Genomic DNA, 26,100 nt, shown 5'->3' with positions numbered 1-26,100 from the left:
CAAATGAAATTCAAAGATCCATTTACTTGCCTGCACTTCAGCTGACAGCACTCTGTGCTGCCATACCTCACCAGGGTTTTAATCAACCTTAGTTAATTTCTGTCTACATCTTTAACAAGTGAACTAATGAGATCACAGAAAAAAAACAATAGCCGCTCTGAGGATAACCACATCTCTATTGAGCAGAATGAGCAGGGCAAGACATCATAGCAAACGTTCATCCTCTGTGCTCCACAGACATGGCTTGAACGCAGACACCGCTTGCATGTGCCACAGTGAGCTATAGCTCTGAGAGAAGCCCTTCTTTTGTTTCTAAGATGCCAACATCACCATACTGTCTTTTATTTTGGCTGCACAAAACCTAAGAGGACACAAACATCTTTTCATGTTTTCCAAACTCCTTGTTATTAAGCTTTTGGCACCAGGACAACCTTATTTAAAATAAGATTTGTTCCAAATTTATCAAAACGCTTCCTTCATATCGGTGTGGTCCCTGCAGGATTCCAGTTCCTCTCCTGCAGCAAAGGAAGCTCAGTTTTGTCCCTATTTGTTTAGCCAAACACCAGACACAGTTGGAAGAAGAATCAGCAGTGGTTTGGATGCCAAGGAGAAAAACATTAAGAGCATGGCACCTTTCATGTACAGCTGCTAACAGGGGATGGGGGGGACCTCTGAGGAGCCAGCTGGGCAGGACATCAGCAGCACAGCTTGTTTCTACACTGCATGCTGACCCACAGCTCTGAGACAAACTCATGGTGCCCCAAGATATGAACCCTTACATCTCCAAGACGCTCTTCAGCTGTTCCAGTTTGGATTTCCTCTCCTCAATCTCACAGTCACTCTGGGTTCCCAGGTCCACCACAAGCTGCCGTGCAATGTCCAGCACTTCCTGTTGGAGAGCAGACAGTCTCAGGCATCCCACAATCCTGCCTCAGACTCACCACTGTACTCTTGCAAAGCCTTCAGATGGCTTCACCCAGCGCCAGGTCCACGCAGACACTTGCCAGAGACATGTCATTTCATAAGACATGGCTCAGGCAGGACAAACTTTCACATTGCAGTTTGCTTCATCCCCACCCTGTGCTCCAGCCCCGTTCAGAACCACGCGGGTGCCTCCACCTGCCCCGCTCCCTAGCCTGGACCCATCTTTCACCAGAGGCAACCACAACAGATGGGCAAGCTGCAGCAGGTCATCCCCATCCTACAGGCTTCACATCAGCCAGGAACAGTTTCCATTCTGCTCTCATACTATCACCCAGCTGAGAATGTATGGGGTGGGGAAAGAGAAAGGGAGCATTTGTGCAACAGACTGTTGCTCTTCTAAGGGTTTCCACCCCCCAAAGAATTGCCTCACACTGATCCACATTACCTGCACGTCCCACACAGTAATCCCAGAGAGGACTCTCCTTACCTGTAGCTGCTCTGGTTTCTTCAGCTTCAACTTCCCTGTTTTGTAGCCATCGTATTTCTCAAATAGCTCAAAGAACCTGAACAGACAACAAAGAATACTGATCCATTTTTCTGTTCTTTCAGTGCTACAAGGACTGTCATCCCTATGTATGCATTCATGCTCTGTTCTTCAGAGAGAACGAGAAGGCCCCCTGGCTCCTTCCTGTGCTTCAGAAACTATGAAAAAACCAAGTGTTTCCAGCCGCAGGTACAAAAAGGAAGCAGCCACTAGCTTCCCATTCAGTGGGGCATTTCCCTCTGCAGCACCTAGCAGACTTTCATACTTTCTTCCAGGCTTCACACAGAGGATGTGAGGATCTTTATGGAGAAAGGGGGCTCCCTCAGCTGGGCAGAAAGCATTTGCTTGAATGCAGCCAGGAAAAAGCACTGCCTCCCGTGCACCCAGCCCTTCTGCTCCTCCTCTTGCTTCAGAGAACAGGCCTGCCTCACTTCCCAGCAGCACAGCATCTTCTCGCCTTGACTCTTACCGGGGATGCTTAACTTCCATCTTCATCTTCTGCTTCGGGGTGCGATCTCCATGCCGGATGACTGCAATAACACAACGAAGCTCCATCCTGGGAAAACACAAGATTCACCTGACAAATGTGCCCCTGCACTCCAGAAGTCCCACCAGAAAGTAGTTTCCCATTGTTCTTTCTGTTCCATCCTTTTGGCAGCTGCTCTCCTCAGTGGTGGCAGAACTTCTCCCAGACTAAACCAAGCATAAGTGCCAAGGCTGTAAAAGCAATCAAAGCACTCCAGACCCTGCCAGGTCATCTGGTTTCCTATCAGGGAAAAGCACCACAGAACCATAATATGACAGGCAGGACCACATCTTGGAAAGGACAAGGCTGGATGTTACAGAATCTACAGAAACAGCACTTTGAATTGTTCCAAGCTTGTTCTCATGCTCAACTTGTGCAATGCTCATAGGACCAATTAGAAAGACCCAGGGGGAAAAAAAAAAAAAAAAACAAACCAGAAGAATTGTTATACAGCTGCGATCCTGTCTCTGAACGAACAATAAGAGATGTATGTAAAAAGATCCCACAGCGATCAGACACCGGCAGCAACCAGTAGTTAGGCTGGCTAATTTCAGAAGGGCTACATGAGCTTGCTTTTTCAGATACTATAATATCCAACTATTTCTTATAGGATCCCAGAGAAACAGGGATCGACTCTCGGCAGCCTCATTGTCACAAGGTATTGTTAAAGCCAGCAATCCTGTCAGGTGTGCAGTGTTTTGTGTTTGCCAACTTTTTTCAAACGATCACACGGTAAAGGAAGGATGAATACATACTCTGAATCTGTCTTTTCTGTAGCACCTACTGCGTTCACTTCATACAAGTGTGCAGGTGTGCTGAGGATCGCAAAGAAAGTTTTGCCTTTGGTCTTTTAGCTTTATGTGGTGGAAAACTAGTAAAGCCAACAGTATCAAATGAGGGTCTGCCAAGCGTACAGGTAATGTGAATACTTCAGCTAACTGTTTTCCACCCATTTAATTTTTTTTGCGTTTTCTATGAGTAGCAGAGTACTGAACCGTGAACCAGCTGCAGCAGTGCCCTCATGTTTTCTGTGCTGATCAAGAATTTGGGCCTTCTGAAAGCCATGGGAGCAATTTCGGCAATTCCTTCAATGACTGCTCACCTGCATTGATCAAACCTGCAACTAATCTACCATCTGTCACCCCTTCCATGTGCACGGCTAAGCCTTTCCACAGGCCTTTCAGGGTTGCAACCCACACAGCAGCTGGAGAACACCGTGCTGCTGGGTGGTGTCTGTCCCTAAAACAGGGTTTGCACTTTGTCCCTCATGTAGCCATCACTGGCACTCTTTTGAGAAGACAGCAGGTACTCACATGGTGCCTGAAGTTGTGGGGACAATGGGAATGTCTTCTGCCTCTGTTGGGATGGACCAGGGAATATGAAACTGCGGAGCCAATTCCCGCATGATGATATTTCTGGAAGAAATTAGAATCCAAAACTCAAGAGTACAAAACTCACAAGAAATTCCATTCCCTTGGTTCTCCACCTCCTCCTTAGTGGCCTAGCTGAAAGATTTGAAGACAGCCACAGAACTTCTCCTCACCTTCCTCGCAGAGACATCTATCACACCACGGGCTAGTGAGGGCACCCCAAAGGGACACCAATTACATCACCAACACTGCAGCTGGGCTTAGCACCCAATTAAAAGTCCTGTAAGATACATCTAGCTGTAGATGAAGGCATCTAATGCCAATGCAGGCAGGAGCTCCAGGGGCTAAAAATAAATAACCCATTCCTCCCAGAGCCAAGCCTTCCTCTGCTCAATAAACATCCCCACACGAACCACCTGCAGACTTCTCTGACATAGAGATCAGGACTCCACATTCATTTTATTATGCTATGAGTTACCTGACCCGCTGTCAGAACTTGAATTTTACATACCCGAGGATTTTGGCACAGTCATCATAATACTTCATAGAGTTCTTCACAAAACTGAAGCCGTTCACGTCACAAACAAAAGAGTGGCCGTTGGCTCGCAGGAGGTCAAACCCACACACCGTTTGCTGCAGGAGGAAGCAGAGGACACAGGACTCAGGCTGGCTGTGAGGGACAGCAGCAAAGGGACAGCCACTGCCCAGCCAAGCAGGGCACACACACAGACCCAGCCATCATACACTGCCCAGGTCAGCTCCACTGGTGCTGCAGCTGTCCTCTGCTCCACACCTACCTCACCAGCCTCGAAGCAGTGCAAAAATACAGCCACTAGCCAGCAGTAACAGGCCCTTTAGAGGCACCTTTACACCCTCACAGCTGTATCCTAACAGATAAGCCCCCATACTAAGCTGTCAGGGCAGCCCCACCTGCCAGAGCCCTAAAGGCTTAAGACAGAGCGGCTCCTGGCTCTCCTGCTCTTGCCTCTAAACCCAACCATTTTGAACCAGACTGACAGGTACAGACAGTAAGTGGTGCAGGCAAAGATACCCATCACTATGTGTAAAAGGCTACAAGGTAAAACAAGCCCACGGCTGTATCAGCACAACTGCACAGGCTGCAGATTGCAGTGAGGGCAGGAACAAGTAGCCAAGTGCTTCTTCTGCTGACATCACTGACCATGTCACGTAAGCATACCTAGATCATACACTCACTCTACCATCCTGTAAAATAGAACACAAATATGCACTAAAGTCAGATCAAAAAAATAAAAATCAGGTTTGAGTTGGGTTTGGGGTTTTTTTTCAGAAAACCAAGTTTCCACACAAACACAACTAGGAAACAGTAAGGGCGTGGTGAGCACAGGTCAGACGGACAGCTGCATGCTCAGAATCTGATATTAAATGCTCAGCTGTACATTGGACACCAGCCACCTGGCAGCACAAACAGCATTTGCTGCAGGCCCTCTTGCCTTCCCACTCACCTCTGACCAGCAAACTGCCACGGCCAGCAGGACAAGCTGCACAGGCCAGCAGAGACAGCAACTGGCACCAGGTGCAGAAGACTGCCACACCAGAGACACATCGGGGTAACAGAGCTCAAGCTTTAACACTGACCAAGATTTAAATCGGACATTCATGGAGTATCTTGCTTGCATAGGAGAGAAAACACAGACCTTAAAGGCTACACAGACTTTCCGGGCAACTAGTTTCTCCATGGCAGTCAGCATGACTGGGTAACGGATTTCTTTCCCTTCGCTGTCCCGTTCAACCTTCCCATCCAAAGCAGGGGATTTGCGAGCCTCAGCATGGGCATAGTCTGGCCCAACAGTGTACACCTGGGAAGAAAAATAGTTACACCTGATACAACCACCTAGACTAACTGGAGCTTCCAGAAGGTACTTCTGCTGCAGACACGGAGAGAAGATCAGACGGTCTCATGCATTTGTCCTGTTATGACCTACAGAACATCCGCTCCCCGCCTTGGGATCCGAGCTGCTCAGTCAGCACCTCACAGCTTAAACGAATACTCCAGAACCTAAGTAGGACTAAGCAGGACTGCCCAACCTTCAGCTGTCCTGGGTCTGCACAAGGAAAAAGCTATTCCAGGCTTTTCCTTACCTTTACATCAGTGCCATCTGTAGGCATGAACTCCTCATAAATGTATGAGCCTGTCTTCCTCACACTGCTCTCTGGTGAGTACACGCTGCTCCGGCTGCCAATCTGAAAGCACAGAACAAACACCTCAAGCAAGAGCATGGGGGCTTCTTTTCTTAGAGGGAGGAACAAAAATCCTAAGTTTCATCCTGTATGTAGAGAATTAGCGGAGCATCTCTCAGAACCTCCAGCTATTACAGCACACTTATTTATGGAGGACAAAAGAGACTCCAAAATGCAGATAGTAGATATGTTCTTTTCCAGGCTTTAAAGAGGAGAAAAGTTTATTATAGACCATTAGGTTGACTCCAATCACTACAAGGATATGGAACAAAAAATAGTGGATAAAGACCTAGAAAGTAAGGAGCCTAGCTAAAAACCAAATGAAAATAAAGGATGACAGGTAATAATCAGACCAATTTAACTTCCTCCTAAGACAGCTGGCTGATCTTATGGACAGAGGATGATGTTTTCATTTTTGATAAGGCTTCGGAAACAACCTCATATGGCAGGCCTATATGTTACCTAAAATGTTAATCTTTTTAATATTATTAATGACAGATGCATAACTGATAGGAAAAAAAAGATATATCACAGCTATTAACTGTTCACTGGCAAAGTGAAAGAAATGCATAAGGGCGGATTACCTGTGGAATATAGGAATAAATACTGCGTTTATCAAATTTGCAAGCTACGCTAAGCTGAGAAGGGCAACAGCTGATGTTAGAGGACAGGAACACAAGTTTGAAAAAAAAAAAAAAAATCATCTTGATAAACTGAGGAAGTGACCTGGAAAAAAACAACATGCAATTCAGTAAGGGACACCGTTCTCCATGACTGTCTCCATGACACGGGACACAAGTCAAATAGAGGTTGGGGAAGGAGAAGTCAGCACTACCACTAAACTATGCCCTTCTGCAATTCCCAGGTAGATGGGATTGAACTGGAAGTTCTAAGAAGGTCCAGATTTCCCCAACACAAATCTTCCTTTCTCCTTCAACTGCCCCAACGCTCCCTCCTGAAGCCACGAGGGTCTCAGAGCCACAGATCTGTTGGTTCCAACACCAAAACTGGTGTCTGCCTCCTCACCTTCCGAAAGAGCCGCTGGCTGCCCCCACCTGCTGACGTCGGGTAGTAAATATACACATTATGGTCTTCAGCACTGACTGGCTTCTCTACAAATGGCTTTGGGAAAACAGCTCCATTTACCTCCACGTGGTCCTCTCCTTCCACCAAGTTGCACTCTGAAGATAAAGCACAGCAGCAGCATGTTAGGAAAGGGTGAGTGAGACAGCTCTAGGGCAGAGCTGAAGCCCTTCAGTCCTGGTCAGTCAGCCAGTTTTGCTGTTGAGACCTTTGTCTGCAAAAAACAACAGACTTGTGAATCAGGCCTCTTCAAGCTGATTATCAGTACCTGTTCTCTGCAGAGTATCTTAAGTATGTGAAAACAGCTTTCAGTAGAGCCTGCGCACTGACCTTCTGGTCTGTCAGGGTCTCGATTGAGCACAGCATAGCGGGGCAAGTCAATTCCCTCTTCTTGAAGGATCCGATACACTTCACGCCTGTAGAGGACAGAAACAGTGTCAGAAGAGTCTAGAAGGTCCTCAGTACATGCCAAAGGGAAGGCTTCACTCCCACTGATGAACAAAGTAAAATGAACACAAAAAAGCTTCAAAGACAGAGTACAAATACTTCTCAGCACATGCTCCCCAGATAAGACCTACAGGCTATAGGGCACGCCTCAGTCCTACTCCCAACAGAGATGTCCCAGAGTAAATCTCTACCTGGCATAAATATAGATGCTCATTTACTAGCAGATGCCCAATCCACAGCAACACACCCAGCACCTGCCACCTACCCAGATCTGCCCTCTCAAAGGGTGCCCAAGCTACCCAACACCCAGGCCAGGCAGATGAAACAGAGCCTCTTTTCACCCTGTGTCAGTGAGGAAATGGCTATTTTTCACTACAGTTACACCTTAGGGTGCCTGTCAGCACCCACAGGGATGCCGCTCACAACCCAAGGCATGGCAGAGGTCTGGGGTCTGGTACGAGCCCTACCCATACAGAGCCAAAGCAGCCTGGCTCTATGCACTGAAGACATGGCTGCAGGTGGCCTCTACCAAAAGCCAACTGAGAAGCCTCTTGAAGCGTCTGGCCAACATAGGTTGGTCACATACCTGAATCTGACCTGGCCTTGCTCCCAATTTCTGCCCCAGAACCCCATCCCGCTACCTGGCTCTCTACTCAGAGACTAGTCTTTTTGCTTCCATTGTGGCAGTCTCATTCTGTGAGACCTCTTCCACTTCCTACTTCATCTCACCATTCCTTACAAGGCACTTGCACCAGAAAATAAAACATGCCAAGTCTCAATGGTTTTACCCCATTGTCTATTCCCCTTGTTTTGGAGAAACAACCCCTAAAAAGCCACTGCTATGGTCCCCTTCCTCCCCAGCTCACTCATTTGCTTGTGGCCAGGAAGATAAATCAGACCCAGGAAGAGGGAAGGGGCTTTAGTGGATCACAGGCACCTACCTGTCCTGGATGTAATACTGCATGTCAAGGTCATTAATCAGAAATGGCTTGCACAGCTTGGCATAAGCGACCGCTTTATCCAGGGGGAATCCTGAAATACAGGAGGAGGGGAGGGGGGAAAGAATGAGTGGAAGCTCCCTTGCCCAGATCTCGAGTAGGCTACGACCTGCTGCAGCCTTTTTACCTTTGGAGTGGAATGATATGAGGCAGTCACACGAAGGCCAGTTCTCCACCGGTTCGTTCAGAATAACATCTTCCCCCATAATCACCACTGTGATATACTCAAACTTGCACAGACGCTCCAGAATCTGTGTCATGGGCTTTGACTTGGACTTTTTGGTCATGGCACAGATTCCAACCACAATCTGCCGCTCAGGTGGCTAAGGGAAGACAGGGATCAGTTTAGTACAGGATTAGCTACTTCACGGACTTCAAACTGCAACAGTGTAGAAATGCAGCAATGTGGAACAAACAAGGGATTTTCTTCCAACCTTATGCACTCACAGCTCTTGCTAGACATGAACCCATAAACACTCCCAGTTCCCAGCAGCGTCCACTGGAGGACATCATTAAGGAGCAGCCCAAAACAACCGCTTCTTTGCCAGGTAGTACGTACCTCCTCTTTTTACTGGGCACTAATGCTAAGGTCAAAAATAAATATCTGACACCTGAACAAGCAGCCGGGACTGGAATCCCACACCATGTTCTCTGGCCCATAACTCACCAAGACAGTTGATGGACTTAGGCAGGCTCAGAGAACAGCCGCAAATGTTTTATAGCAAAAAAAGTCTAGGAGCTCAGTCTGTTTGTCTTATCTGAGAGAAAACGAAGGGGAGATTGCAACAGTAAGTAGCTGTAAGTAGAAAAGAAAAACTACCAAGTGCTCTTCCATATATCTGCCAAAGGTACAACAAGGTCCAGTGGGATGAGGTTAAGTTGAGTAGGTCAAGAGAGAAGGTGTGCATTCAAAAAGCATTGCTAACCGTAACAGAGGAACAGTCTGAGGTCTGTGGTGGACTTTTCTCCACCATCTAGAAACCCCAGACTGGATGTTTTCCTGACAGATTAATTCTGGCCCAAGCAAGATTAAACGCAGTGAGATCATCTGAAGTGACACACGCAGGACTTCGGGTTACCCAGCACAAACAATTGCAGCTTCAAAGCATAAGCCGAGACTTTAGAAGTTACTGCACGACTTGCAAAGCCAAGGCTCCATGGCAAAAACAACATCTGAGAAGTGAAAGGGTTTCCAAATCCTTCACTACACCTGATAAATAGCTCCTCACCAAGCACCAAAGTACACAACACTGCGTGGGTTTGAAGGAAGCCCCTGTGGGCTCCTAGGTCAACAACCCACTTGCAGAGCGGCAACAGAAACGACGGTTGCACTGGCGTATGGTCCCAGCCAGCAGCAATGTCCCTGCTGCATCCAAGTCCCATGCACAGAACAACAAATATAACATTTAAAAGAACACTGAATAGGGGCCGAAAGCAGTCAGGAGCTGGAGATCATTCTCCTTTCTGCACCCTGTTCCTGGAGGTTACAGAAAAGAACAAATGCTTCCTTTCTGCAGACACACTTCTGCCCTTTTCACAGTTCCCAGAGTTTTCCTCAAAAATTTCCCTGGTGAGACAGAAAGGTTTACAGGAGTGCCAGGGTTAAGTTGCTAGGACAAGGAACTCTGCTATTGTACCTGAAAAAGACTGGCAAGCGGAAAGGCCGCGAGTAAGGCAGTATGACACAATGCAATACACCCCATCAGAAATGACAGTGCCATTCCCCACGGTTGTGCCCCACAGCCTGGTGTCATGTCCCCTGAAATCCCAACTGCCTGCAGCCTCAGCAGCAACCACACAAACCCCAGCTGAGACCCAGGAATTCTGCACAGATGCTCCAACCCAGAACGCCAGGACTTCCTTACCGACTCCTCCTCTTCATCATCTTCAAAGAAATCAGTTTCGTCTGTCTTCATGTTTGATCCCAGAAAGTCTGTCTCATCATCCCTGGAACCAACAACAAACCTGGGAGTGGAGTTGTCTCCTTCACTGGAGGTCGTCAGGGACGACATTGCAGCTTCGGTGGCCGACCATCCCGCTCTGGAATCACAGCATGCAAGAAGGGATAGAGAAGGTCAGATTGCAGGGCGAGCCAGGGGCTGGCTGCACTGGAAGCAGGTGATGGTGGGGAGGGCAGGGACTGATCTGGCACAGACAGTGCTGCCCAGCACAAAAAGAGGGAGTCAGAAGAGACCCTCGGGGTAGGAGGGGAACTGGACACACAATCATTTTAGATAGGCAGCTCCATTGTGCAATTAACCTCTTTGCACCAACTGGGAACCACCAGCGCTGAAATCATGTAAAACCTTACAATGATGCATGCTCCACGCCGCTGTCTAAATCATGGAGGGGGACAGTGGACACTCTCAAAGGCTCGTACACCCAAAGGCATCAACCGGGACTCCAGAAGTTAGAATGAAGCTTAGGACAGTGACAGTGACTTTCCAATTGCCTATTTTCATCCTTTCAGCCCGTGAAGACCTACAGTAACAGAGAGACCAGATTGAGAGGTGCATGAGTTTGCAGGGAAGAGGGTAAAGGAAAAAGTGACAACTCTTTGGCAAGGAAAGAGGACACAGAGTAACATCAGTAACAGTCTGGGTTGCAGGTCAAGGCTTCTGGGTTTGCAAGCTGGCTCTGATTTACTCTGTGACCACGGAAGCCAATTGTCAAGATACAAGCTCTGCTTTATAAACGCCAGGGAAGGAGCGTGTCTCGCGCTGTCACCTACAATAGCAGCACTGTCTGCCATAGAAGCGACAGAGTTTGAATGCACAGTATGTGTGACCTGGACACACCAAGGACACAGCTGTTTACCTCTAACCATAGCTGCACATACATAAATGTCAAGTGACTGCCCTTTGCCATGTTTTCCCCCACTAAGAAGTGGGCAAAAGCATTCCTCCCACATAAGCAAGCGCAACCTTGACAAGAGGACGTTGTGAACACCTCATGTTAAGTACTTCCTAAAAATGGACACGAGACACTGTGTACTGCTGCTTCTCATGCTCTCACATGATTTCCAGCATTCCCCAGACCGAGTTACTGTATTTCCTCCTCTTTTAAGCATGCTTTCCCTTACAGCCAGTACACCGTAGGAGACTGTCCCGCCACATACAGCTGTCAGTTCCCAGTTCTCTGGCAGCAATTCTTCACAGAGCAGAGGAGCACTCCCAATGCCACCAGCCTGCCACCAGCACCATTTCACCATGAGAATCCCATCACCAAGAACAACTGAGGGAGAGTGCCTTAATCCATTTGAGCAGGGTGGGAACAGGCAAAAGAAACAGAGCAAACCAGCTGCTCGTGAAATCCACCTTGGAAATAAAGGTAAAAATAAAGCACATCTCCACACAGAAAGGCTGTGGGCGCTCCTGGGAAGGACAGGAGATGTAACAGGTAAATGCTCAGAGAAAGTGCTGGAGCAGAAGCACACAGGACAAGGTCCCGCAGCCACGCCATCAGGCACTGGTTCGACAGCAAGCCCATCAGTTATCATGCCAGATCTACTGGGGGAGCCGACACCAACCCACCGGAAACCAGAGGGGTGACACAGCAAGCCCCAACTTTGCACCTACCGCTCGACAGACAATCTCCGCTGCCCGACTCCCAGCTCACACCGGTCTTCCACTTGTGCACCAAGGCCAGTGCTGCCTGCTCCCACACAAACCTGGAGGCACAGGGCACACCCAGCACAGAAAAGTGTTCCGATCAGCAAGAGTTAAAGCTGTAATTTCACCATCAGTGCTCTCCACTGGTGGGAGCAACAGTGCTGGCAGACCAGGCTATACCGGCATGCTACTGTGTGCTCCATATAGTCCTACTATTTCCACAGGACGACAAGAGTGGGATTCCTGACACGCTCAGGAATCATTTTCATTCCTGCGCCCTGCTGCCTCAGCACACCAGTGCAGACCGAGACCTTAGCAAGTACACTACCAGCTTGATGGCTGATGATTTAATGAAGTAAACCATGCAAGAATAGGAGGAGGGTTGTTTCCTCCAATCCCTTACTCTCCCCTCCCTCCTGGAAAAAAACAGATCAAGCAGCAGGAAAACCTTTGCCCTAAGAAGTAAGCAATGAGCTCTCTACATCCCTGCTCCTACCCCAGAAAAAAACCCTCTGCCTTGCTCTGTAGCTATTTCTAGAGGCCAAGACATGCCATATTCAAACCAGGTAGAAAAACTAGAGCCTCACTGAAGCCAACAGCCACTGATGCATCAATCATGCCCTTAGGGTTAACAGGGAAAGCCTCAGGATCTCAGGTTGTTTCTGGTGTGGAGAAAAGAAGAGAGTATAACCAAAACCTTTTTCAAGTTTCTCTTTAAAGTAGATCCCTCATCTGACTAGATTAATACCAAGAAAGACTACAGACTCTTGATGAAACAGAAGTTTTAGCTACAGGCATAAAACTAAGGCATCTAAAACTCAGACAGACTGTTGCTTTTAAAGGGAAACAGGGAAGTGCAGCTCTATATTCCGGTATCAAAGCCTAATAACAGGAGGTTTTGCCAACATGACTGAATCAGCCCTAGTGCTAGGCTTTCAAAGAGTTCATGATGCCAGGAGGGTGGCACCTTTCCTCACAGAAATGGTACCAGCAAGGTTCCTGTGCAGCACGCAGCCCACACCACCACCACACCATTACTGCTTTTCTTCCAGCCTGGAGCTACGTGAGGCACTGACAGCATGCGATACTGATGGTTCTGCATCATTCTCACCGCCTCCTGAGCGAACTGCTCCCACAGGTCATACATTCAGACCAGTCTCCACTTGCTGAGAGTGCTGCAGGTCTCACCTTTTGCTAATCACAGCAAGAAAATTTAAGCACCGAGTTAATGCCACTGGCTGTATCGTCCAAGAGAAACAAAAGCATTAACACAGCCCTGGCATGCATGCAAGAAAGGTAAAGATGGTTCTGGCTTTGAGTATGGCATATTCAGGCTTGCTAGTCTCATCACAATACAGAAGGCAGTACAGAGCAGCCACTACAGCTAAAGGCATTCTTGCACTCTCTTCCAAGAAGGGCAGTGATGATCCGGTACGCAATCATAACAGAGTTTACCATAATCACCTAATGGCAATAAGAAGCTGCTGACACACAACCTGAAACAGAAATGTGCACCTTGTCTCTTAAATGTACTGGGACTAATTCAGCTCCCTATATTGGTGATAGCAAATGGGATAGTAGGTTGTTTTCCAGTTCCCCGGCAGATCATTCTGGTGCTGTTCAGGTAAGAATGCTCACAGACTAAAGAGACTTATTCTTTGTGTCGCTGTATCCTGAGGTACCAGAAATTTAAGAAAGAAATAGGTTATGATCAGGTCTTATATTAACTTTGTTCTTAGTGTAGCATCAACCACCAAAAGTGTAGGTGTGGGTGTGGGGGTTTTGTTCCCTTTTGTTTTTTAAACACAGCCTGCATGGTGCATGATTTGAAAGCGCAGTCCCTGCGGTGGAGGGCTGAAGGGCCAAGGACTGCAGCAACCCAACAAGGCTGATCCTATCGCTGGTGGCAGCAGCCACAGGCGGTAGAAGAGGCAGCTCTGGGAGTGGAGACCAGGTCTGCGCACCCAGGCAGCACTAGGTGGGAGGTCCAAGGAGCTGCATGCGGGCAGGCTGCAAGGACGATTACAGACCCACAGCCCGATTTAAGCCAGGTCAAGTATCTGCAGGATTGGAAGCTTGAAGAATACACATAGCTGGCATTTTAAAATATTAATGCCGGCAACGTCTTGTTGAACTACCTGAAACCGCTGTGGGCACTAAAACTAAACAAAAAAAACCCAACCCTGAAAGCTTAGGCCTTGATCAGGGAAGTACCTTTGCCCAAAGAGTTACTCCCCTTGTCACAAGGGCTATTTGTATTAAGGTTAATTACATACTTACATACAAAAGGTGAAAGCTGTACTCTTATCGTAGACACTTAATTGCTTCAGGAGAAAAAGAACACCTATTCCAGAGTTAATAATTAAAAGCTATTTCGCTGTGGCGTATCAAAGAAAGCTCTCTGTGTTCTGTTAACGCAGAAGTCCAACGCGTTCACAGCCAGGCAGCTGAAGGCAAGCTTCCCAGCGCTCCAGCAGCACTTTCGGTAACTCCAGATCTATCGACATCTTCAAACCCAGCGCACAGCCAGGGCGCAAACACGAAATGTCTCCCGAGCAGGAGCTGTTTCTGCCAGACAATGCCATTTGCAAATTTAGTAAAAAAACCTCTCGGCTTATTGCTTCTACACCTGAGCAAGCCTTCTGCTGCTCACATAGCAACCGCAGCAGTAAGGTCAATCCTCACCTTTGGAGACAGTTTTTAATGAGATTTTAAAATTACACACACAGGTGAAGTGTGAAACCCGGCAGCATCAGAATGTCCCTGGGACTGTAACCGTTAATGAGGGTTTATTAACGGGCGAAGGGCCGCGGCTCGCCCCTTCCCTCAGGCCGCGGGCGAGGCAGACACAGCCCAGCACGCCGGGCCCGGGCCCGCCCGAAGGGAACAGCCGAGACCCCGGCAGGGCACCGCTGCGCCGCTAGGCCCCGACGGGAACCCACGGGCCCCCGCTCCCCGAGAGAGCTCGCCGCGGCCGGGAGGGTGCGGGCTCCGCTCGCCCGTGGCTGGCCGGGCCGGGGCCCCCCCCGCCGCCACACCCGCGCCCCCGTGCAGAGCCCGCCGCGCCCCCTGCCGAGCCGGGAGGGCAGGCCGCGCCGGGGGGGCCGAGCGCGCTGGCCCCAGGGACCCGGGCGGGGGGCGCGGAGAGCGGCCGGGCCGGGCTGGCCGCGGCAGGCCCGCGGCAGGGGGGCTGCGGGGCGGCAGGCCCGCGGCGGGGAACCGGGCCGCGCCTCACCAGTGGCCGCCGCTGCCACCTACCCGGCGCTCCCCGACAGTCGACGACGACCGGGCCCAAGAGCGGCGCGGCCCACTGTCGTGTGTGTCATGCCCCCTCCCACTCCCTTCGCTTCCCCTCCCCGCCCCGACCCGGGGGTCAGTCTCGGGCCCGCCGCACCGGGGACGCCCCGACACCCCGGCGGCGGCAGCAGGGGGCGCCACGCCGGGCGCCGCCATTTCCCTCCCGCTCACCTGCGGCCTCCGAGCGCATCCTGCGCCGCCGGCGCTGCCGCCGGCCAATCACAGCCTGCTGACGGGCGCAGCCGTCCAATCGGCGGGGAGGGGGGCGGGCCGGCCGGGCCTCAGGCGGGTGCGGCGTGGCGACCCCTAGCGGCGGCGGCGGGGGAGGCTGCGTGGCCGGGCGTGCCGCGCGCACGTGGGGCGCGGGCCCAGCGCCGGGTACCGGCAGCGCCACCGGGTCCCGCGTTACCACGGCAACCGCACCGCGCCGGCTGTCCCCCGCCCCGCGGGACCCGGGCAGGAGGCGCGAGTGTGCCGGGCGGCCGCTGCCCAGTGCGCCGGGGAAGTCCGGGCGACGGGTCCCGGGCAGCGCCCGTCGCCTCTCTCGTCCCGTGGGGCTCTGCGGCGGCGGAACGCGGCGCGCTGCCTGCCCCGGGGCTGCCGCGGGCACTGGGACTGCGCGGGGCGACCGCCCCGTCCCGGCGTGTGGGGCCCGAGCAAGGAGCGCCCAGCGCCGGGCAGCGGCACGGCGTGCGGTGGGAGGGCCGGTGACCGGTGACCGCCGCCCGCGCCAGGCCGTGCCGCCGAGAACCGGCCGCTGGCCCGTCCGCTTGTCCCGGCCCGCATCCCACGCGCGGCTCCGGGCCGTCAGGGAGCCGCGCCCGCCTCTCCCGGCCCCAGGACTTTGCCCCAGCCGCGCCCTCGCCGCCGCGGCCCGCGCCGTGCCGTGCCGTGCTCGTGGCCCGCCGGTGGCGGGGTCCGGTGCCGGGGGGGGGCCCGGTGCCGGTGCGGGGGGGGCCCAGCGCCGCTGCCCCGCCGGCGCTGTCCGGCGCGCAGTGCTGAAGGCGGCGGCGACTCCGGTGCGGCGGGCGGGGCGGGGCGGGGCGGGGCGGGGGGCCGAGCAGGTGGCGGTGCCGCTGCGGCCCCCCCGTGCCCGGCCGGCTCCCCGCCCCCCGCGCGTCCTGCCGCCGCCGCCGTTCCCATTCCCGTGCCCGTTCCCATTCCCATCACGTCCGCCTCCCGGCCCCGGCGCACTCGCTCCGCCGCTCCGCGATGGCCAGCACCTTCGCCCGCGCCCTCTCCGGCCGCCGCTCCGCCGGTCTCCTGGCCATGGTGGGCGCCGGCTCGCTCGCCGCCGGTTTCCTGCTCGCCCGGGACACGCTCAGCGCGGGCGACCGGCAGCGGCGGCGCTACCCACCCAGGTACCGGGCGCGGGCGGCGGGGGCGCCCGTGCGGGGGGCGGCGGGCGGGGGCCGGTCCCCGCAGCACCGGCACCCGGGGAGGGCGGGGGTCCCGGGGCGACCCTTGGGGGCGGCTGGGCGGCCGCTGCTCGTCCGCGGGCGGGGGTTGACCGGGACGGCCAGGAACCGAGCCCGTGCTCGGCGGCGGGGAGTGGGAGGCGCGGCGGCGGGGGTTCGGCCGTGTTGGACGGAGCCGCCCCGCTCCGGGCCACCGGCGCCGCGAGGCCCCGCCGTCCCCGCGCCCAAGGGCACCGGCGCCGCCGCGGCGGGGCCTCCCCGGCCTCCCCAAGCGCCGGGCGGCCCCGACAGCCGCGCTGGGCGCAGACCCCCGGGGCCCCCCCGGGCGCGTCCCCGGGACCGGCTCCAGGACCCAGCGTCCCTCCAGCGCGGCTATCCAGGCTGGGAGCCCCGGCACTGCGGCGGCCCTGGAGCACCGGGACAAAGCCAGCCCAGGGACAGGCGGCAGCGGGCAGGGGACAAGCTCCGGGGGTCCTTGGGGCTAGGGGCTGCCCCGGTGGGGGGCTCAGCCTGGCAGGGCAGTGCTGCCGGGATAGCCAGTGCAGGCCAGGACACAGCCCAGGCTCTGCCCGGTGGTGGCGGGAGCCAGGGGCCAGTTGCCAGCGTCCTGGTGGGAACAGGACGGAGCGAACAGGTTCATTTTCTTCTCCTGGCGAAACACCCAGGAGCTCTGTCCGGAAAACCGGTGTCGGAGCAGTAACTGCGGCGCCGTGACAGCCCCCGGGGGCTGGCAGCAGCTCCTGGCCCGAGCCCATCTGCCTGGGCCAGCCTCCGCGCCTGCCTTGGGGACAGGGGCTTCTCTATTTAAAAGCAAAGGCTTCCTGGCTGCTCCTCGCTCTTCCATCTTGGGGGCAGTTTTTAAAGGGAGCCGGAGGGGCCCGCAGGTGCTGAGCAGCCTGCGGGTGAGTTTGGGGTGAAGACGAGCCCTGGGATGTGCAGTCAGGATTTCTGGGAGGTGGGCACGGAGCTGAGCTGGGCCGGGTGGGCACATGCACAGCCGTGGCCTGGCTTAGGGGTGCTTTTGGGGTAATGCTGGCTCTGCGAGAGCCACTGGCCGTATTTGCACAACGTGTGCCTGGTCCCTTAAGCCAGATAAGTGTCACAGCTACAGAGCGGTGCTAAGGTTCAAGCACCAGCACAGAAGGTCTTGTGTCGCTCCCCCTTTGACCTGCTCTTTGTCAAAGGCTGCCTTGGGGAGCCCGGCTGGGCCCCAGGAGGGGCACTGCTGTGGGCAGAGGTATCAGCGCTGCTCCGCTCGCCCCCGCTTGCCATAGCACCAAGGAAGCGAGGGGCTCAGGCCAGGAGAGGTGGAGGCAGGTCCCGCTTGGCTCCCTTGCTGCCTGGCCCCCGGGACCGTGGGGGGCCAAGGCACAAATGGGAGCTGAAGGCAGGAGCTGCCTGTGCCTCACAAGGACCAGGCAGGGTAGGGACAGGGTCAGGAGGGGAGAGGGACGAGGTGGTCCTTCCACCTTGCCCTGGTACTGGCTGCTCGCCCTGGCAGGTCAGAAAGCGAGGAGCAGGTTTTCCTCCCCATCCTGATGCCGGCAGAGCCTGCGCAGGGTGAAGGAGCGGCATGGGGAAGGAGGCAGCACGTTACTGCTCCAAACACACGCAGCTGCTGCGATCCCTGCACCAAACACCGTGCAGTTAGAGAGCGGCGCTGCATTGCAGGCTGAGAGCCCTGCTCGTGCAGAGCTGTGTGCTCAGCACCGGTGCTGGGGGCTCCGATGTGCTGGGTCAGGCCACAGAAAGGAGGGGGCAGAAATGGAGCAACTCTGGAGAATGATGAAGGCTGGATGTTATTGTTTACTCACCTCCCAAGAGGACTGTATTTTCAAGCTTTCTGAACAACTGCAGGGTCATAGACATCAGGTCTTTACCGAGGGAGGGTGGTGAGAGAAAAACACCGGGACCTGTGAGACCTGCTGTCTGGCGTGAGAAAGGCAGGCACCCTGCCCGCGTCCTGCTCCTGCCCGCAAGGGCACCAGGGACCGGGGACAGCTGGTGCCACTAAACCTGGACACATCAGTGTCCCCTTGTGCGCACCGCTAAGTCCTTGTTTGTGGCTAGGGGCAGGGGCCAAGCTGGCCGTGCTGTAAAGGCATTGCTGTAGCAGGATCAGTGGGCTGGGGAAAAACAGCAGGGCAGGACATCAATGATGAAAACAAGGACAGGGCTGGGGGAACAGCCAGGCACCATCTGCGGGAGGGAGGGGGCTGAGGTGAGCCTGGAGGGGGGGGGTGAAACCAAGGTAGGGGATGTGGCTTGAGAAGCTCTAAAATGAGCTTCCTGGGAGGGTCTGTGTGGCTGGGTCTGGTTCAGTGATGGTGCTGGCACGGGCAAGCCAGCCTGCCTTTGTCCGGGGATTCTGCTCCTCTGGTCTTTACGTGAAATAATGAGAGACACCGGCAACAGCTTTGAGGGATCTGAGCTGCCCTCCACGGTCGCTTGTCAGAGGCACCGCAGGGCAAATGGCCACGCTGGGGGTGGTGGCATGGGCACCCCCCGCAGAGGTGACATGGGCACAGATGCCGGAGGGGGAAGGGGGGTGTCTGGCACCATGCCACGTTTGGACGGTGACGCCGGGGCTCCCTGCCAAAGCATCTCCACACAAAGCCCGAGCCCCCTCCTTCCTGCGTAAACAAGCCACATGCTCTGCTGCTGCAGCACCCTGCCAGCACCCTGCTCCTCCCGCCCACCGCCACCGCGCAGGGTCTGCACCGCTCGTCCCATGCACCCCCATGCCTCCCAGGAGGCCACGTGCAGCAGGAGCTGCCCGCAGCGTGGCACCCACAGGGACGCTGGTGCCAGGAAGGGTGCCGGAGGTGGCTGGATTAGGGTGAAGAGCCCAGAGAAGCTGCCCAGCCAGCAGACGGACTAATAATACCTGCTGGGAGCTTAGCAGGTCCCTGCCCGGGTGAAGCACCTCCTGGCACAAGGGCAGGGAGGGCGGTTGCTGCAGGCGGCTGCACCCTGAGGTGGCAGGCAAGGTGACAGCGTGGAGCAGCCTCCAGGGCGCTGCAGGTGGCAGCCCAGCACCCACGCTGAGTTGTGCTGCTGGCAGATATCCACCTTGCACAGAAGACGCTGCCAGCCCCTGCAGCCGGGGGGGAGCCCAGCCTATTGCCTGGTGCCATGGCACCAGGGACAAAATATGATGCTGAAAAGGGTCATGATTTTAAAGCCAGCTTTGGGGACCAAAACCAAGGGGCCAAGGCAACCTGAGTAAGGCCAAGTGCAGTGTCGCCTTTGTGCCTGAGGCAGAGGACACCTGGACACCCAGAAGAACACAGTGGGAGCCATCCCACGCCAGCCTCAGGACCAGCCCAGGCTGCAGGGTTGGGTGCTGCTCTGGTTGTGTGGGGCACCGCTTGTGAGCACAGCACCAAGCGCTCAGCACCTTCATCCCTGCATCGCTCTGCTGATCCTGGCACCATCCCGCTCAGTTCGGGTGCTTTGGAAAGGCTGAAGAGCGATCCCCCAGATTTGCTGACCATGGTTTGGGGCTGTTTGGGGGGAGGGTGTGTTTGGACCAGGAGTTGAATCAGCACTGCAGCAGGCACAGAGCCTGCAGGCAGTGGCCAGAATCTCAAGGTTTTGGAGTCTGAGCACCTCAGTGAAGGTATGGATTGCCCATAGCAGAGAGCATGTTTAAACCTACAGCAGTCCTCCACTTAGTGAAGTAGGTTTGCTTCCCTTAGTAACCTTTGCTGCCGCTTTGGATGTAGTCTGCTGCCACCAGGGTGGAAAGCGCCACAGGCTGTGGTCCTGGCATGCCAAGCGGCACTAGCCATGCTGAGGACAGAGGAGTTACATGTCCAAGTGTCACATTCTGATCAACAAGTGCTTTTATGAGAGTGTGTCCCCCTGGGGAGACACAGGTCAGTAGCCAGCTGATGGCAGAGGCAGGAGCGGTGCAGGAGGCTGGGGCCGGCTGCTCCCTACACATGACGAGCCAGCCTCTGAACTGGAGCATCTCAATGTGGCCCAGATATGTGTGTGGGCTGGGGGAGCAGCCCTCAGCCTCCGTGTCTGGGACAAGTTGCTGCCTTGGAGCAAACTCCTCCTTGCGTTGGTCCAGGCTGGAGCTGCCAGTGCTTCCCTACGCAGAGCAGACAATGTAAGCCCTACCTCCCTTTCTTTCTGCAAAGCGCAGGAAGTCACAAGCAGTGCCCAAGCTGTAGGCAAAGGGCCAATGCACATTCCTTGGCCTGCAGCCGCAGGGGAGGAGGCAGCAGCAGCGACAGCACTCTGCATTGCAGCACGGGGGCCGGGTGCTGGCAGCCAGACCTGGCGCCCTGGGTGGGCACTCAGCCCAGGAGCAGGACCCGAGTGCCGGGAGGGTGCCAGGACTCGCTGCTGGTGATGGTAGTCGGGCATCGCTCCCACTGCTCCAGACCTGCACTAGCTTCAGCATCTCTTCGCCCACATGGATTGCCCCCGCCAGCTGGGCCACCTCCAAAGCAGTGCCCCTCCAGGCAGAGGAGACAGGCATCCCCAGGGCTTTGGGACCCACTGTGGCCACCAGCCAGGTCTCCTGGGCTGACAGGGGCCAGTCCTGTCCCACTAAGGCAAGTGGAGGCACCACCTCCCAGCATGAGGGATATGGCCAAGGAGAGTGCTGTCGGGGTCCTGCCCTGCCAATCCCCCCGTGAGTGCAAGAACAAGCACAAAGCCTGGCTAAAGTGGGAATGAGGTCAGGAGAAGGCCTCCTGCTAAGCTGATTAGACGAAAGCGTCCCCCTAATACAATAAACTGCACCAGAGCAGTGCAGTTCCCAACGGCTGCTGATCCGGGTCAGCCGATCTCCTGCCCTGTGGCATCTCAGGGGACGGGGATCGAGGTGCCCAGATGGGGCCCAGGGGCCAGACACACCAGGACCCCCACGGGCTGTGTGCCCTGCTCCTGCACTCGCTGCATGGGCAGACCCTGGTACTGGGCAGAAGGAGCAGTGGGAGCAGCCACCCCCTGCTTGGGCTGGTGTGGGGGCAGCCTCAGGAAGGAGAAGGGGAGTGAGACCCTCCCCTCCACAGCCTGGCCACCCTGGCAACACAGTGCACAGCCTCTTGATGGCTGCCCACGCCCCAGCGCCGAGCTGGGGCTGACGTGGCTGCCACCGCTTGCCCAGCAAGCTTTACCAACCCCATGGCCCTGGTACGTGGCTGATAAGGAGCCGCACCCTAACAACCAGTCCAGATTTTCTCATAGGCTCTTATTCCTGTGGCAATGTCAGCCCTCGGCTCAGGCTGCTCTCTGCCCTCGACACGTGATGCCCATAACTGCCTTCCCACTCCCGGCTGGCCTTTGCTGGAGTGGGCAAGCAGAGCAGCTTGACCGCCCTCCCCAGAGCATCCCTGCCCACACCTGCCCTGAGGGTCTCTGTGGGGCAAGGGCATGAGCACTTGGGGTCCCCTGGCCCCAGAGGACTCATCAGCCTCTCCTCCCACAGCGCTGAGTACCCCGACCTACGGAAGCACAACAACTGCATGGCCAGCAACCTGACACCAGCCATCTATGCCAGGCTCTGTGACAAAGCAACCCCTAACGGCTGGACCTTGGACCAGTGCATCCAGACAGGTGTTGACAACCCTGGCCACCCTTTCATCAAGACCGTGGGCATGGTAGCTGGTGATGAAGAAACCTACGAGGTGAGTGGCTGGAGCCTTGCCATGCTCCGGGCTCTCCAGGGTGCCTGCAGCAGCCGGAGGGGTCCCAGTACCTGCAGTACATCCAGCAGCCCAGGACATTACTGCCCGACTCCTCCTGCCCAGCCCAGGCAGCTGGAGAGGCTCCTTGGCCAGCCCCAGTGTGTCCCAGTGGGACACAGGGCTGCTTCAGAGCAGCTGTTCCTAGAGCCCTGCAACCTCCTCCTCCTCCTCCTTGTCCCCGAGCCCAAATTGCCCGGGCAGTGTCAGCCCCATGGATTGCTACTGCATTGCAGGACACACCGTTGGCCCCCAGCCCCCCTCTGCATGCCCCCCTGCTGCCACATCCCCCACGCTGGCAGCAGGACTGTGCCACACTCACGGCAGGGGCTTCGTGGGGCGCTGGGTCTGCAGTGCTGCACATCATCCCGCTTGCTTCCAGGTGTTTGCTGACCTGTTCGACCCAGTGATTCAGGAGCGGCACAATGGGTACAATCCCCGCACCATGAAGCACGTCACAGATCTGGATGCCAGCAAGGTGTGTGAGCCAGGCAGTGGTGCTGCACATGGGGGAACTTCCCCGGGACTCAGGGGACAGGATCTCTGCCAGCACTGGTGCTGCCCCACGCATCCCCATGGCTCCTGTCTGTTCCAGATCAAGTTTGGCCACTTTGATGAGCGCTACGTGCTCTCATCCCGGGTCCGGACTGGGCGCAGCATCCGTGGGCTGAGCCTGCCACCAGCCTGCACCCGTGCTGAGCGGCGAGAGGTGGAGAAGGTGGCTGTGGAGGCGCTGAACGGCCTCACCGGAGACCTGGCGGGCCGGTACTACCGTCTCAGCGAGATGACGGAGAAGGAGCAACAGCAGCTCATTGACGTGAGTCGCTGCAGCTCCCAGCCAGCCACCCCAGGTGGCCGTGGAGCAGGACCCCTTCCCTGGCACTGCCTCTCTGGGAGGCTGTAGCCTCCTTTCCCAGCCCTGCTGTCCTATGGGACCAGGACCCCCTTCCCCAACGAGGCTGCCCCACGGTGCTGAGGGTGCTCACGGTGCCACTCAGCCCTCCTGAGCCAGGGGAGGATGGAGCTCGCTGAACACAGCCCCAGCAGCTCACAGCCCCCTCTGGCTCTCACCCCATGTCCCTGCCCACGCTCAGGGACAGGTGGGCTTGTGGCACACAGCCGGTGCCGCACCAGCCCCTGGTATGGGGTGGGCTGTGCACCAGCAGCCCTCTGCCTTCCTGGCCAGGCAGGCAGGGACTCCTGCCCTCCGTGCTGACAGTGGGTGACCTTGCCCTGCCTGGGACAGCTGGTACATCTCCTGCACGGCAGGCTGGGGGCGGTGAGACGGGATGCCCTGGCACCAGCCGTGCAGCCCGGGTGAGCCCACACACTCTGCCTCCCTCCAGGACCACTTCCTCTTCGACAAGCCGGTGTCTCCGCTCCTGACAGCAGCAGGAATGGCCCGGGACTGGCCTGATGCCCGAGGGATCTGGTGAGGATTTGCCCCAGCATGGGGCAGTCAGCAGGGCAGAAAGGCAGGGGGTGTTGCTGCTCCATCCGGCTGCCCCAGCCCCACCACCCGCGTTCCTCATGCTTGCTGCACTGCAGACCTCAGTACGTGTGGCACCGGTGCCCCTGGGCCGTGCTCATCCCAGGCTCTGTGGTCTGACCTGGGAGTCCCTTGTGTGCTGCCACCAGCAGCCAGCTGCTCTGTACACAGACCACAGCATCCTCCTAAGAAGTGGGACTTCAGAGCTAGCCCCTGCTGTCGGTCCTTCCCACTCTCACCATCCTGCAGCACCCTGCACTCCAGGCTGCCAAAAATCCGTAACTGCCTCCTGCTCCCCAGGCAATCCCCGGTGCTCCTTCTGGCTCTCTGCATACTCTGCCTGCCCCCAAACTTAGCCTACCACGACTGCATCTCACTGCTCCCTCCCAGCATCTCTGCACAGCCATGCAACGTCCCACGCAGCATCCCCCACACACACACGCAGAGTGACAGCCGGCACATGCACCCGCCCATGCCGCCCTCGCTGGCACAGCGCCTTTATAGCAGCTTCATGGGAAACACCTCCACAGCACCCATGGTCCCCAGCTCCAGCTACCCCCTAACCCAGCACCCCAACCTGCACCCCATGCCTCACAGACCCCTCCCACTGCCTGCATGGTGCAGGAGCCGTGCTCCCATCCCCAGTTCAGGCAGGGTTGCCACCACGCTGGCACCATGCTGCTCCTCCCCAGCAGCACTTGCCTGCACCCACAGCACCAGGGCCGGCACCCATTGCCTGCAGCAGCACACATGGATGAACGCTGGCATGTCACCAGGAGCATCTCCTGGCTGCCTCACTGCCAGGCAGTGCTCTGGCAACATGCTCCCAGCCATGGGTGCAGGCAGAGCACCGGGACCGCGGGGCAGCACTGGCACCATGGTGGCAGGGGCAGAAGGGGACAGCTGGGGCTGGCATGGGTGGCTGGGTGGGCACGGGACCTCTGCCAGCCACCAGCATGGCTGAACGCAGCCCTGTCCCTAGGCACAACAACGAGAAGACCTTCCTGATCTGGATCAACGAGGAAGACCACACGCGCATCATCTCCATGGAGAAGGGTGGCAACATGAAGCGCGTCTTCGAGCGGTTCTGTCGGGGGCTGAAGGAGGTGAGTGCCCACCAGCCCCGGCTGCGCCAGCCCCATGAACAGGCAGGCAAACAGGTGGGCAGGGATGGGGCTGGCACCTCCTGGCTGCGGGCTGAACGGCTGCTGGTGCCTCTAATCCAGGTGGAACGGCTAATCCAGGAGCGAGGCTGGGAGTTCATGTGGAACGAGCGGCTGGGTTACATCCTGACCTGCCCCTCCAACCTGGGCACTGGGCTGCGAGCAGGCGTCCACATCAAGCTGCCGCTGCTCAGTAAGGTATTACCATGGCCAGTTTTGTGGGGAACCAAGCCAGGGCTGCGGGGACCACCGGCTTCCAGGGCACAGGGAGCCCAGCCACGCAGGAGGTGCAGGACTGCGTGGGACCCGGCTCTGGACCTCTCTCAGGTTCCCCCGGGAAGTGTACGGTCCAGCCCCCGCCTGCTTCTGTGGCTGGAGGGGCCAGGGACCCAGGTGTCAACCCGGGTCTGCTCAGGGCAGGGCTCTCTGCAGGGATTACGAGCCCACTGACAGGGTCCTGCAAGCGGCGGGAGGGCTGCCCCGGGGGGCTGCAGAGCCCTGACCCCCCAGCTGATGGTCCCGCTGAGCACTGACACCTTCTCTGGGCACCAGGACAGCCGCTTCCCTAAGATCCTGGAGAACCTCCGGCTACAGAAGCGCGGGACGGGTGGTGTGGACACCGCAGCTACTGGCAGCGTCTTCGACATTTCCAACCTGGACCGGCTGGGGAAGTCAGAGGTGGGTGCCAGGCAGAGCTGCATTTGAGGAGGGGGGGGGCTGGAGTGCGTGTGCATGACGGGCCCATGGTGCCCAGACAGCTCTGGGATGTGCGCTGGGACCAGCACATGGGTGCTGGGGGTGGCAGCGCCTGCCCTTGGCGGTGGGGCCAGTGGGGCGCCTCGCCGGGCTGGCCCCCAGGACAGCCCCTGAGCCAGCACGTGTGTGCTCCCGGTGCAGGTGGAGCTGGTGCAGCTGGTGATAGACGGTGTGAACTACCTGATTGACTGTGAGCGACGGCTGGAGAAGGGGCAGGACATCCGCATCCCCTCCCCAGTGCCACAGTTCCGGCACTGAGCTGGACCAAGGCAGCGCCAGCCCCATGGGACCCAGCTTCTGCCATAGCTTACGTGATCCCTGTGCCCAGCATGTCGCTGAGTCCTGTTACTGCAACGCGCCAGGCCAGACCCCATAAACGTGCGCTGCTGTAGCCGTGGCTCCGTCTCCTCCTTACCCCAGCACCCACCACCCGGCTGATGTCCCCAGTGCCCTGTGCCCCTGCAGAGAGGCACCCACCCACGTCTGGGTTTCCTGCACCCGTCCCGAGCAGCACTTGCTGGGATTGCCCTGAGCCACTGCTGCCCTGGG

The 26,100-nt window shown here is 56.5% G+C and overlaps 2 protein-coding genes across 16 annotated transcripts in view; one reads left to right on the top strand and one right to left on the bottom strand.

The window, feature by feature from the left end:
* PPIP5K1 (diphosphoinositol pentakisphosphate kinase 1) overlaps positions 1–15,288 on the bottom strand; it is a 48,599-nt gene extending 33,311 nt beyond the window's left edge. For 3 of the 14 annotated variants that reach the window (XM_056346424.1, XM_056346427.1, XM_056346432.1), the window contains exons 1-15: positions 15,192–15,254; positions 14,004–14,291; positions 10,424–10,593; positions 9,978–10,152; positions 8,240–8,435; positions 8,056–8,146; positions 6,998–7,083; positions 6,611–6,765; positions 5,486–5,587; positions 5,041–5,202; positions 3,876–3,997; positions 3,308–3,409; positions 1,938–2,024; positions 1,412–1,487; positions 780–889 (exon numbers count right to left, since the gene is read on the bottom strand). In XM_056346424.1, coding sequence (XP_056202399.1) covers positions 780–889; positions 1,412–1,487; positions 1,938–2,024; positions 3,308–3,409; positions 3,876–3,997; positions 5,041–5,202; positions 5,486–5,587; positions 6,611–6,765; positions 6,998–7,083; positions 8,056–8,146; positions 8,240–8,435; positions 9,978–10,124 — 1,436 coding nt within the window. In that variant the 5' untranslated portion in view covers positions 10,125–10,152; positions 10,424–10,593; positions 14,004–14,291; positions 15,192–15,254. Of the gene's footprint in view, positions 1–779; positions 890–1,411; positions 1,488–1,937; positions 2,025–3,307; positions 3,410–3,875; positions 3,998–5,040; positions 5,203–5,485; positions 5,588–6,610; positions 6,766–6,997; positions 7,084–8,055; positions 8,147–8,239; positions 8,436–9,977; positions 10,153–10,423; positions 10,594–11,690; positions 11,783–14,003; positions 14,449–14,981; positions 15,076–15,191 lie in introns of those variants that run through there. The other 11 variants (XM_056346418.1, XM_056346429.1, XM_056346426.1 and 8 more) reach the window with 9 other exon arrangements.
* A 795-nt stretch (positions 15,289–16,083) lies between these two features.
* LOC130152596 (creatine kinase U-type, mitochondrial) lies at positions 16,084–25,942 on the top strand. Of its 2 annotated transcripts, XM_056346434.1 has the most exons (9): positions 16,105–16,381; positions 21,888–22,086; positions 22,526–22,621; positions 22,739–22,960; positions 23,490–23,575; positions 24,615–24,738; positions 24,859–24,993; positions 25,348–25,473; positions 25,693–25,942. In XM_056346434.1, the coding sequence occupies exons 1-9, from the start codon at positions 16,233–16,235 to the stop codon at positions 25,807–25,809; spliced, it is 1,254 nt and encodes a 417-aa protein (XP_056202409.1). In that variant the 5' UTR covers positions 16,105–16,232; the 3' UTR covers positions 25,810–25,942. The 2 variants fall into 2 exon arrangements, with proteins under 2 accessions (XP_056202408.1, XP_056202409.1); XM_056346433.1 differs by having other exon boundaries at positions 16,084–16,381; positions 22,526–22,960.
* Positions 25,943–26,100: the final 158 nt, after the last annotated feature.

The sequence above is a fragment of the Falco biarmicus genome, chromosome 7, assembly GCF_023638135.1.
Source record: "Falco biarmicus isolate bFalBia1 chromosome 7, bFalBia1.pri, whole genome shotgun sequence".
In the NCBI taxonomy this organism is placed as follows: Eukaryota; Metazoa; Chordata; class Aves; order Falconiformes; family Falconidae; genus Falco; species Falco biarmicus.
The sequence above is the reverse complement of the archived record's forward strand: the minus strand, read 5'-3'. Positions and strand labels throughout refer to the sequence as shown.

Excerpts from the sequence above, each read along its gene's own strand:
- LOC130152596 (XM_056346433.1), top strand. The coding sequence starts at position 16,233 with ATGGCCAGCACCTTCGCCCGCGCCCTCTCCGGCCGCCGCTCCGCCGGT. Across the intron at positions 24,739-24,858 it reads TCTGTCGGGGGCTGAAGGAG|GTGGAACGGCTAATCCAGGA; the intron begins GTGAGTGCCCAC and ends CCTCTAATCCAG. Across the intron at positions 25,474-25,692 it reads ACCGGCTGGGGAAGTCAGAG|GTGGAGCTGGTGCAGCTGGT; the intron begins GTGGGTGCCAGG and ends CTCCCGGTGCAG.